Raw genomic sequence first — 12,263 nt, 5'->3', positions numbered from 1 at the left:
CCTTCCTTGCAGCCCAAGCATGTTCGCAGTGGGTACAGCCATGCCGCAACCAGAGATGGACAGCATGGTCACACTCATTTACACGTCTACATATTAGAAAAAAGCCACCTGGCAGCGCCCCTGCACCCTAAGCTGACAGCGTCCCCTCCCAATTCCACGCTGCTTGTCCCTTTGCTCTGGCAGCTCCAGCAGCCACGGCGCAGGCAGGTTTGGAGTCAGAAACGCTGTTACCTGTTGGGCTATGAGCGCAGAACTCTTGGGCCCGAGGCGCAGCAGTTTCTCCGGAGAGGGGAAAGCCAGGAAGGTGGAGACGTCTGCGGGAGGTGGGGAGGACAGCACGGGAGCTGGTTCCTAAGGGACGGGCGGCACAGGTAGCTTTGTAGAGGTCCAAACACAGACTCCTCACCCAGAAAACGCGCCCTTCACTCTAGTCAGTCAAGGCTCAGAGTCTAGAATTCTTCTTCCTACTCAAGTGCAGTTCCCCATGGGGTGGAGGGCCCACAGATGCCGGCCCTGGCTGGCTCCTAGGACAGGAGCCTTTGGGGTGGCGGCGAGCCATCTGCCTAAGACTCCGAGAGCCTGGCGTGGCAAGCGGATCCCCGCCAGGACACGCACTGCCCCCAAACAACTCAAGAGGCACGTAGGGCTAAAGCGGACCCCACGAGGAACTGATTAACCTGGATAAGCACTGCTGGTGAGCACCGGAGATGCCTACAGAAAAACTACCACCATCTAGCTATTTATTGAACTGCTTCTAGAAAACCGGAAAAGAAGCCAAATTCAACATCAGTGTGGGGGTCCTTGTCCAACCCAAAGTTCTCCAGAAGCTTTATTCGGGAACCTATGAGGAACAGACAAGGCAGCCCTGACTACTCCATCAGCCTCCTGGCCACTCAAGGGACATCAAGTGTCCAAGCTGGGACACGGTCCCAGCCAGTCTCTGCAACGGGGGGCTGTCTCTACCAGTCACCAAGATGGGTAGCAAAAATAATTTCTACTTATGCTTATTTTTTTTACTCTATTCTTTTAGAAATACTTACATATGTTTTATAATATACACAATGCAGCATTATATGTTACACTCATGTTGCAATTTATAAATGAATAAACACATCTATGCTGATTTAAATACAAATATAAATACATTGGGATGATTTTCTTTTTCACTCATAGGAGCATGCAATCAAAAATAGTTTGTGCCGAAGCCAACATCACCCTGATCCCAAAACCTGACAAGGACAACACAAAGAAGGAAAACTACAGCCCAATATCACTGATGAACACAGATGCAAAAATCCTCAACAAAATTTTGGCAAACCAAATACAGCAATACATTAAAAAGATCATACACCATGATCAAGTGGGATTTATACCAGGGATACAGGGATGGTTCAACATCCGCAAGTCAATCAACGTGATACACCACATCAACAAAATGAGAAACAAAAACCACATGATCATCTCAATAGATGCAGAGAAAGCATTCGACAAGATCCAACGTCCATTTATGATAAAAACTCTCAATAAAATGGGTATAGAAGGAAAGTACCTCAACATAATAAAGGCCATATATGACAAACCCATAGCTAACATCATACTCAATGGGCAAAAATTGAAAGCCATCCTTCTGAGAACAGGAACAAGACCAAGGGTGTCCACTCTCACCACTCTTATTCGACACAGTACTGGAGGTTTTGGCCAGAGCAATTCAGCAGAGAAAAGAAATAAAAGGAATCCAAATAGGCAATGAAGAAGTGAAACTCTCGCTATTTGCAGACGACATGATCTTATACATAGAAAACCCCAAAGAATCCATTAGAAAACTATTAGAAACAATCAACAGCTACAGCAAAGTTGCAGGGTATAAAATCAACATATGTAAATCAGTAGCATTTCTATACTCAAACAATGAACTAACAGAAAAAGAACTCAAGAACACAATCCCATTCACAATTGCAACAAAAAGAATAAAATACCTTGGGGTAAATTTAACCAAGGAAGTGAAAGACCTATACAACGAAAACTACAAAACTTTCCTGAAAGAAACTGATGATGACCATAAAGAGATGGAAAGACATTTCGTGCACATGGACTGGAAGAATACACATAGTTAAAATGTCCATACTACCTAAAGCAATCTACAGATTCAACACCATCCCAATCAGAATCCCAATGACATTCTTTACAGAAATAGAACAAAGGATCCTGAAATTCTTATAGGGCAACAAAAGACCCCGAACTGCTAAAGCAATCCTGAGAAAAAACAACAAAGCTGGAGGCATCATAATCCTTCAAAACATACTACAAAGCTACAGTAATCAAAACAGCATGGTACTGGTACTAAAAACAGATGGACAGATCAATGGAACAGAACTGAAAGCCCAGAAATAAAACCACACATCTATGGACAGCTAATCTTTGACAAAGGAGCTGAGGGCATACAGTGGAGAAAAGAAAGTCTCTTCAACAAATGTGCTGGGAAAACTGGACAGCCACATGTAAAAGAATGAAAATTGACCATTCTTTTTCACCATTCACAAAAATAAACTCAAAATGGATCAAAGACCTAAAGATTATGGTCCTTCTAGAACCATAAGGCTTCTAGAAGAAAATATAGGCAGTGCACCCTTTGACATCAGTATCAAAAGGATCTTTTCGGACACCATGTCTTCTCAGACAAGGGAAACAATAGAAAGAATAAACAAATGGGACTTCATCAGACTAAAGAGCTTCTTAAAGGCAAGGGAAAACAGGATTGAAACAAAAAAACAACCCATTAATTGGGAAAAAATATTTACAAGTTATATATCTGACAAAGGGTTAATCTCCATGATATATAAAGAACTCACACAGCTCAACAACAAAAAATCAAACAACCCAATCAAAAAATGGGCAGGGGACATGAAGAGACATTTCTCCAAAGAAGATATATGGATGGCCAATAGACACATGAAAAGATGCTCATCATCACTAATCATCAGGGAAATGCAAATCAAAACTACACTAAGATATCACCTTATACCTGTCAGCAAAAATAACCAAAACAAAAAGTGACAAATGTTGGAGAGGTTGTGGAGAAGAGGGAACCCTCATACACTGTTGGTGGGAATGCAAACTGGTGCAGCCACTATGGAAAACAGTATGGAGATTCCTCAAAAAATTAAAAATAGAACTACCATACGACCCAGTCATCCCACTACTGGGTATCTATCCTAAGAACCTGAAATCAGCAATTCCAAAAGTCCCATGCACCCCTATGTTCATTGCAGCATTATTTACAATAGCCAAGACGTGGAAGCAACCTACGTGCCCATCAACTGATGATTGGATAAAGAAGATATGGTATATACATACAATGGAATACTACTCGGCCATAAAAAAGGATAAAATCGTCCCATTCACAACAACACGGATGGACCTTGAGGGTATTATGTTAAGTCAAATAAGCCAGAGAGAGAAAGATGAACTTTGTATGACTCCACTCGTAGGTGGAAGTTAAACATGTAGACAAAGAGAACTGATTGGTGGTTACCAGGGGAAAGGGGGGGGTGGGGGGAGGGCACAAAGGGTGAAGGGGTGCACCTACAACATGACTGACAATAATGTACAACTGACATTTCACAAGGTTGTCAACTATCATAATCTTAATAAAAAGTTAAAAAAAAGTTTGTGCCCACTATGCTTAAGTGGCATCCACACGTACCACCCCCTTGAAGATGTCTTAAGAGCACATGTTCAGGGGACCAGGGCTCTGATCCTGGGAAACAAGGAACTCACTCCACTGGTAGGGTCCGGAATCTTCCTTGATGGTGTGGGTGACTCCTCTCCTTGCTCTTGCTGCTGTGGCTCTTCTTCCTCCTCCTCTTCCTCCTCCTCCTCCTCTTCTTCATCTTCTTCCTCCTCCTCCTCATCTTCTCCTTCTTCCTCCTCTTCCTCCTCCTCCTCCTCCTCATCTTCATCCTCACCCTCATCATCACTGCAGAAGGGAGTTGGCTAAAGCAGACCCTCCCTGCTCAGGGGCCAACGCTGGCTCCAAGGCCCAGCTCTGTGAACCCACAGACCCCAGCCAGCAAAAGGTAGCAGCCGCTCCCAGGGTGGGGACACATGGGTCACCAGGGAGCCCATGATTCATTTCAGAATCGAAAGGGGAAGCCTAGTCTGTGGCCCAGGAAGAACCAGATCTCGCCCTTGTCCCAAAGGAACCCAAGTCCCACTGGTGAGACAGAATAAAAGAAAGAAAACTATCTGTCACAGCTGGGGCCCAGAGCTTGGCAGGAGCACGGCCTAAGCTGAGATGCCCACATCTCACTGACCGCAGGAAGCTGCGGTTACGGGGAGGGGTCGGGGTTTCCTTGCCCCGAAGAAGGCCGTTCCATCTCCCCAGGACAGCGAGGCTCCTGAGCTCATCTTTGCGCCCTTGGTTCCTAGCAGCAGCACAGGGCATAGCACTCAGGGGACACAAGTGAGAATCTGACAAGTGAATGAAGCCGATGGGGAGATGAGAGGGGTGGAGGGAGATGGGTGTACACAGCCTGAACCGACTCTGGTCCACACGGAGGAGGCAGCCCTGGCCCTGCCTGGCTCCACGTGGCTCTGCAAACCCAGGAATCCGTGGCTCTTTTCCATCAACCTCTTCCTTTCTAGAGTCGCTCTCTAAGACTGACTGCTTTTACGAACAATCCTGAGCCACCATCACTACCCCACCTTACCTGTCAGCATCAGACCAAAGCTCGTCCCCTCAGAGGCCTCCCCAACTTACCTGCTCTACAGGGAGACCACTTGCAGCGCTTTATCTGTCCCTTTGCTGAACGTACAATAACTGAATTATTCTGTCTCATCCCTTGATCCCTCAGCTGCCACAGGGAAGTCCCATGAGTCACAAACTTTGTCTTATTCCCATATCTCTAATGCCTAGCACAGCGCCTCACCCATAACGAGGCCTCAACCCACGTTTTTAGGATAAATAAAAGCAGAAACAACCAGCCCCTGACCGGGAGTTCCCACCTGAGGGACGCCAGCACCGTGGCCATGCTGAAGCCGTCCAGCACCTCCTGGAGCTGCTCGCAGCCTTCTTCTCCCAGGGTGTTGCCTGCTCGCGGGGGAGGGAATGGAGGCTCAGGACGGGCACCAGGGCCCACCCCGCAGGCCTGTGCCAAGGTCACCGCCCCTGTTACCATTGAGGTCCAGTTTCTCCAGCTCAGCCTTGTCCGCCACAGCCTCAGCAACGGCCAGAGCAGCATCTCTCTTGATTTCACAGAATGACAAGTTCAGCTCCTAAAAATAAGAGGTCCTACTCTGAAGCCTCCATTTCCCACGGGAGACTAAGGCAGGCTCTGTCCTCCACCCAGACAGAGTAAGACCAACGACAAAGATGACGCCATTTACCCAATCATGGGCCAGATGCTCAGTATGTTTACTTGCACTATACTATAATAACCTACGTCACTCCTCTCCTCCCATTTTAAAAATGAAGAAATTGAGGGTCAGAGAGGTGAAGAGACTTGCACAGAATCACACGGGGAGGACGTGGAAGAACTGGGCTATGAACCTAGGCCCACCTGCCTCTGAAGACCAGACCCCCTGCCAGCCCCCCCCCCCCACCCCCTCTACCACCCATGGCAGTAACCCTTGAGTGCGGGGGAAGCCTAGACCCCAAGGGAAGACAGCAGGCGGCGGGGCCGGCACCTTCAGCTTGGGCAGGCCCCCGCGGACGGCATCTGCAATGGCAACGGCGCCCTTGGAGCGCACCAGGCAGTCCCCGAAGTTGATCACCTCCACCTGCCGCAAGGACTTCAGGGTCTGCAAGGAGGAAGTGAGGGCCAGGGTAAGGGTGCAGGCCTCACCCCAGTACTCCACAGTCTGACACCACATCCCGTATCAGTCACCACGCCATGTCCTTCTCTGTCCAGTCTGGCCTCCTCAGAACCTCATCAGTTCTCGTCACCCCCCTGCTGACCTGGCCTCTGGCTAAACCCTCGCCTTCTATTCCCATGTTACAGCCAGAACCATTTTCTTGAAGCATCAATCTGACCACATTGCACCACTGCTTAAAACCCTCCATGGGTCACTAGCCCCCATGGCTCCCTATAACCCACAGGAAACAGTCTCAAGGAGTCAGCAAGGCCATAAGGTCTCGCCTCCCTCTCTTCACCTCCTCCAGCCCTCAACCATACCTTGAACACTGGTCATTTCAAACCGGGACCAATCGAGCAAGGCTCCCTCCCCTTTCTGGGCCTTCCCACATGCTGCTGATGCCTCTGCCTCAAACACTGCTCCCACCCTCTTTGTCTAGAGAAAGTCCACTTGTCCTGTACAACTTGGCCAAAACGTGGCCTCTTCCAGGAAGCCTGCCCTAAGTCTGATTTGAACTCCCTGTGTGGTCTCCAACACTTGTACACGTCTCTGCTAACACCCACAGTAGCAAGACTAACCTTTTGTGGGGTCATGGAGCCCTGTGAGGTTGATAGGGGCTGTGGAGCCCTCCCACCCAGAGGCCCAACACCCAGCCAGCCACTGTGTTCACAGCCCTGCAGTGTCATCAATTAGCCACTTCCTTTCCTCTTTGAACTAGGGGCTCCTTGAAAGCAGAGGCTTTGACTCAACTCTGCGTGGCCTGCACTCGGTACAAGGCTGGGCACTAGATAGGGGCTCAACTAACACCTGATGAAAGACTCGACGAGGATAACAGTCAGGCTGGAGAGGCCTTCCATGCAGCCTCTGAGAACAAAACCAGCACCAACGGCTGGGGCAGCTCAGGATGAGGGCGGCGCAGACACTCAGAGCTGCCCAAGGAGGACACAGGGGAGCTGGTGAGATATGCCCTGTTCTGGACATGTTTGCATGGGCTGGACCCATGGGGGGCACGCCACGTAGGCAGGGAGAGGGGCAGAGCAGACACCTGCCGATGGGTAAACTGCAGAGGCAGCAGCCAGACTCTGCCTTCCGGGCCCACCTCACCTTGGCCATGGCCACAGCACCCTTCTCCGTGAAGGTGTTATCGTTCAGGTTGATGACGCGCAGCAGCGGGTTGATGGCAAAAGCCTGAGCCAGGGCAGTGACGCCAGGGTGATTGATCCCATTCTGTGGCATGTGGACCTCCTCCAGAGTCCCAATGATCTGCGAGGGGCAGGAAAGAGAGGGCAGAGAGGTGAGCCCCGAGCGGCAGGGGCAGGCCCAGGGCTAGCGACATCCAGCAGGTGGAAGGGCAGCACTACACACCAGACATGGGGCGGGGCTGCTGTCAGCACAGGGGCTCATCCATGAATGTTTTGGGGTTTGGGTCACGGCTGCATCTGACCCTCTCCACCACCACATGAGGGAGACCTACCTGGGATTAGGATCTCCACCAGGTAGAGAATAGGAATCAGAGAGGCTAAGTGACTTGCCCAGAGTTATACAGCTCTAAACACAGGTTTCTTAGTCAGGTCTCCTCTGCACTGTGGGGATCCTGGGCTCTGGCCCAGTAGCTGGCCATGGCCCTTCTCCACAGAATGCAGCTCCACTTGGCCTTTCTTTCTTGGGGTGCTCCTGCCCTGTTTATACGATATGACTGGTGGCCACATCCTTTTTTGGGGTTAAGGAGGGTCTTCCCTAACCCACCTAGCCCTTTTTCATCTGGCCTTTGGACACCTCATTCTCTCTGCCTGGAACACTCTGTCTCCTTATTTGTTGGCATTTTCTTGACAGGCTGACTCCTAAGGATCCCACAACTCTCACTGTGGATGCCTCCTCCACTAGGAAGGCATCCTGGACGCCTCCTGGCACAGTCCAGTGCTCTTCCTCTGTGCCCCCTGAGCACCCTGTCCTCCTTCTATCATGGTGTTCATCACCCTGGAGTATCAAAGCCACCTTCTTTGAGCCCTCCGGAAGCAGCCCACGTCCCAATCTCCACTGCTCCCTGAGATGGAGGCCAGGCCTGGTATAACTCAGTACCTAGGCACCTTCTGTTGTCCTGGGATGCCCAGCTCAGCATGGATGGGTGCACAAATAAATACAGGCAGGCCAGCTGAGGCGCATCACCAGTCCAGGCTTCTTAATATTTTCTGTGCCATGGGCCCTTCAGGCAGTCTGGTAAAGCCCCTGGGCTCCCTCCCCTGAATAATGTTTTTACATTTTAAGCTAAATTATATAGGATAACAAAGGAAATCAATTCAATTGGAAGAGTTATCAAAACACTTAGAAAAATCCCCAAACATGTGCTGTAGTGATAAACCTGCATCTTACTAAGTCACTAGCAAGACGCAGGAGCAAGTCTACCATTGCCATAACCATGACGTATGAGAAACATAAATATTTCTATGTATCCGTAACAACCATAACTTCACACGACAATATCTGTGATTTCTATTGCTAACAAAGTCACAGAAATCTCTAAAGCTGCTGTTTATGGTCTACATTCACGATGGAAGGTAATGCTACATTTTAGCCATGTTACTGATAATTATCATGCAATGTTCCCCCAATCCGTGTCCAAAGACTTCCTGAACTCTATCCATAGACTAGTGGGATCCTATGGACCCCAGGATAAGACCCCCATTCTAAGAGCACTAGAAGACTCTTGATGAAGGCCAAGCACAACCACAATGTATCCCCATGCCCAGCACGCTGAGGGCAGCAGGCCAAGGGAGAAGCTGTAACCTGTACCGTCACGATGTTTACAGGACGCTAACAAGGCTCCCCCAGCTCAGAGGAGGAGGCAGGAGTGCCCCTGCAGCCAGCAGTGCACTGAGATACGGGCACTACCTGCAACATCCACTCTCCACTTGAGGCAGGCAGGCTTCGGCAGGAGGACCACCCTAAGTGGCAGGACTATGGGGGACGCTGCTCTGGCCTGAGTACAGTTAATGCTGCTGGAATACTGTTTGCCAAAGAAAACGTTTAAATTAAGAGAAGAGGGACAAAGCCCAAAGATCCCCACCCCATGGGGACACCTGCAGCACTCTCACAGAGCTCACCAGCAGGAACGCAGCAGTGTCCTGGGAGGAGGGAGGTGGGGAGGCTGGGAGTGGGGAGGAGAGTGGGAGGGCAGAGTAGGGGAGAAGGGCACCCTAGCGCGTGCCATCCCAGCACCCGGGCCACTGCTCCTGTCTCCCTGTCTCAAGCACAAGTCTGATCACTTCCATCTCCGTGCCCCGCCCACAAGAGGCCAGAGACCCCGACCCTCAGCAAGCCCTGCCCAGGCCAATGCTGTGCCAGGCTATGGTCAGCACTTACACAGCTCGGGCATCACCAATCCCGTCCCTGAGCCTGGCAGATGTCACTCCCTGCTCAGAGCAGCCTCACAATCTTCCCGAACAGTGCTCCAAGGAGCCACTTCCTATTCACCTGCAGTGGTGGGTCATGCAACTTTTCAGACACACAGGACAGGAACTCTGCCCCACTGCAGTATGAGCCTGCGGGCTCAGAGAGCAGAGGCTACTCATCCTAGGTCCCTCAGCTAAGTTCCAGAGCTGGTCTGTCAGCCTGCTAAGCTTAGCCCACTTCAGCACACGGTGGGGCAGGATGGGCAGAAACCACTCACCCCAAAAGCTTCTGCCAAGGCAGTGGCTCCATCGTTCTCTAGGCGGTTTCTGCCAGCCACAAAAACCTTGAGGGCCAGTGGCTTGCCTTGGGCACTGGATTTCCGGTGACACTCAGTCAGAGCTGCTGCCAGGATCTGTAAGGGAAAAGGCAAGGGGCACAGGCCTAAGGCAGGAGGCCCTGGTCTTCAACATCCCACGCCACCCACTGGTGGTGGATACGGGAGACAGAGAATCACTCCAAGGCACAATGGTCACAGCTCACATGTGCCCAGCACCTTACGGTTTACAACGGGCTTTCACATCTACCACTTCATTTGTGTGTCCCACCACCCTGCGGGGTTTAGCGTCATGTTAGAGATGGAGAGACCGAGGCCCAGAAGGGAGGGAGACACCAACACTGAGTGGCCAACTTTAAGACAGGTCCCAGGGAACGGGCTTCACAGTCAGCTCACTTTACTGTCATAAGCCCTCCATCCGGAGGGGACCATCATGATTCCCACTTTCCAGCTCAAGAAACTAAGGCTCAGAGAGGGACAGAAAGTTTCCTATGGTCACTAAGCAAGTGGCAGACTCCAGACCAGAACCCAGATCTTCTGGCATCTCCTCCATGGTCCCCAGTGCCTAAGGGGAGCTGGCTGAGGAGACCAAGGCCCCACTGCACCCATCTGACAGAGGCCTGTGCCCAGGCCAGCCACACACAGCAGGGTCTCAGCTGCTGGGAGTAAAAACCCAAAATTCAGTTTGTCCTGTCCTTGGTGTGGAGCCAGGATGTAGCTTCTACATCAGTGACACTAATAAAGCAAGAGTTCAAAAATGTTGGCTGGTCAGTGGCAATCAGAGACTTTGTTGAAAATAAGACAGAAAAGATCCACAAGGGCAGCAGGAGAGGAGTAACTTTCCTAGAGCACCCTCTAGGTGCTCGGCACCCTCTGCAAAGGGACCTGCACACCTCATTTTAACCTCAAAATGAGCCTGGCAGGCAGGTGGTATCAGCTTTACTCTACAAACGAGGAAGCTGAGGCTCAGAGAGGTAAGTGAATTGGCCAACGTTCTACAGCAAATACCCAGCGGAGCTGCGACTGGCAGGCGGGTCACTCTAAATGCACACAGCTCTCTGTCCTGGGGGAATATAAGAGCCGCCATCGGCCTGACTCTAGGTGGTGGTGGCTGGTTGTGCATACGCTGAGTGCAGAGACCGCAGACTTCTGCTGTAGACGAGCCTCAGAGGAATCTTCGCAGAGACGGCAACCAACGGCGCCAGCACACCCCTTTCTCCCTGGTTCCCCTGTAGGGTCACCATGGTGAGGGCCTTAGCTCCTGCAGGAGGTCCAACCTGGGAATGACTCTGGGTCTGGAGAACTACCAAGCACAGGCCCACATCTCACTCCCATCTGAATACTCTGGGCCTGCTATTCCCATGGTGCATGGCACACGGGCCACATTTAATACAGTCCGGGTGGAGGGAACAGATTCCAAAACTGGAGACCTTGGTTAAACACCCAGCCCCTGGTGCCTGAAGCCCCCAGAAGGTGCAGATCAACAAGGCCAGCACCCAAAGGTCTCATCCAATCACTGGTGAGGGAGATGAGAGACAACTACCAGTCAAATTCCAGAGTAGAGCGGGTCTGCTGGGGAGGCCCCTGGCCCGAGGGTTCAAACCTCTCTTCTTCCTTGAGTTATCCCACCTGCTCCAGGTAAGGGCTAGGCCAGACAACCACTGGCCAGCTGGGGAAGCTCCAGGAGCCTCAGCTCCCTGGGACTGCTGCATGGCAGAGGTGGGACAGATGGAAAACAGGCGTTTCACAAAGACTTCTCTGGCTCTCCCAGCACATTCCAGTCTAGGTTGGGCTGGACCTGTTTTTTGTGCTACTGCAAATATTTTTCCGTCTTCTCACACACACACAGCTTATTGCCCAATGACCCAGGGAGAGGCTGGCTGAGGGGATGGGAGCGTGCCCCTGCCTCCTTTCCACTCCTCTCCCCCTCTGCAGGGAGGCACTCTGGCTCTCAGCCTGCAGCCCTGTGAGCATCGCACAGGCTCCTCTTGCTGCTCTGACAGAGCCACATGGACCCAGGTTCAAATCCCACATCGGGCCCACACTGGCTACATCATCTGGGGCACTCCAAGATCTCCAAGCCCAAGTCTAGTTATCTGAAAAACTGATGTGGGAGAGTTAAGGTAATGCACACAACACAAAGAGATGTCCCCAGTTGCTGTCAGTTCCTGTGTCCCAGCCCCTTTCTCCTTCTGGTCAGAAGGTGAAGAGGGAAGGACAGGAATGCAGATCAGCTCTTAGCCTTTGTAGAACCTGGGCCCAAAGGAGCCAGGCTGGATGAAGAAGACAATGAACAGGGCTGGCCTCCCTGGTACAGGCTCTGGAAAGAAAAGAGGTTCCTTTCTACACTGACCAGCCTGACTTACTGGCAGGACAAGAGAGACACCCAGGGCAAGGCCCTGTCCGGGAACAAAGGTGAGCTGTGACCCGGGCTCCCTCCCCACACGCATATGCCAGGCCCCATGTGGCTCTGCCAGTTCTGCGGGTACAGCGGGTCTTGGGATGTTCCCAGCCCTGCATTTTGCAAAGCCGGCAGATCAGAGTACGTATGCAATATTGCCTGCATGTTGCCAAGGCAACATAAGGACTGGAGATGGTTGCCTGGCAACCCCATCTTCATGAACTCCATCTCCTCTCCCCACTAGCCATAGGCTGCTGCTTTTGAGGCCTTTCTCCTTTGGGAGAA

At 51.3% G+C, this 12,263-nt stretch overlaps 1 protein-coding gene across 1 annotated transcript in view; it reads right to left on the bottom strand.

The window, feature by feature from the left end:
- The window catches only part of RANGAP1 (Ran GTPase activating protein 1), a 30,039-nt gene that overhangs the window by 5,502 nt on the left and 12,274 nt on the right, over positions 1-12,263 (bottom strand). The window contains exons 6-12 of the mRNA XM_014858998.3: positions 9,521-9,655; positions 6,958-7,116; positions 5,686-5,799; positions 5,175-5,274; positions 5,005-5,089; positions 3,778-3,976; positions 232-351 (exon numbers count right to left, since the gene is read on the bottom strand). Coding sequence (XP_014714484.1) covers positions 232-351; positions 3,778-3,976; positions 5,005-5,089; positions 5,175-5,274; positions 5,686-5,799; positions 6,958-7,116; positions 9,521-9,655 — 912 coding nt within the window. The remainder of the gene's footprint in view (positions 1-231; positions 352-3,777; positions 3,977-5,004; positions 5,090-5,174; positions 5,275-5,685; positions 5,800-6,957; positions 7,117-9,520; positions 9,656-12,263) is intronic.

Source organism: Equus asinus, chromosome 4 (assembly GCF_041296235.1).
Source record: "Equus asinus isolate D_3611 breed Donkey chromosome 4, EquAss-T2T_v2, whole genome shotgun sequence".
Taxonomy (NCBI): Eukaryota; Metazoa; Chordata; class Mammalia; order Perissodactyla; family Equidae; genus Equus; species Equus asinus.
The sequence above is the reverse complement of the archived record's forward strand: the minus strand, read 5'-3'. Positions and strand labels throughout refer to the sequence as shown.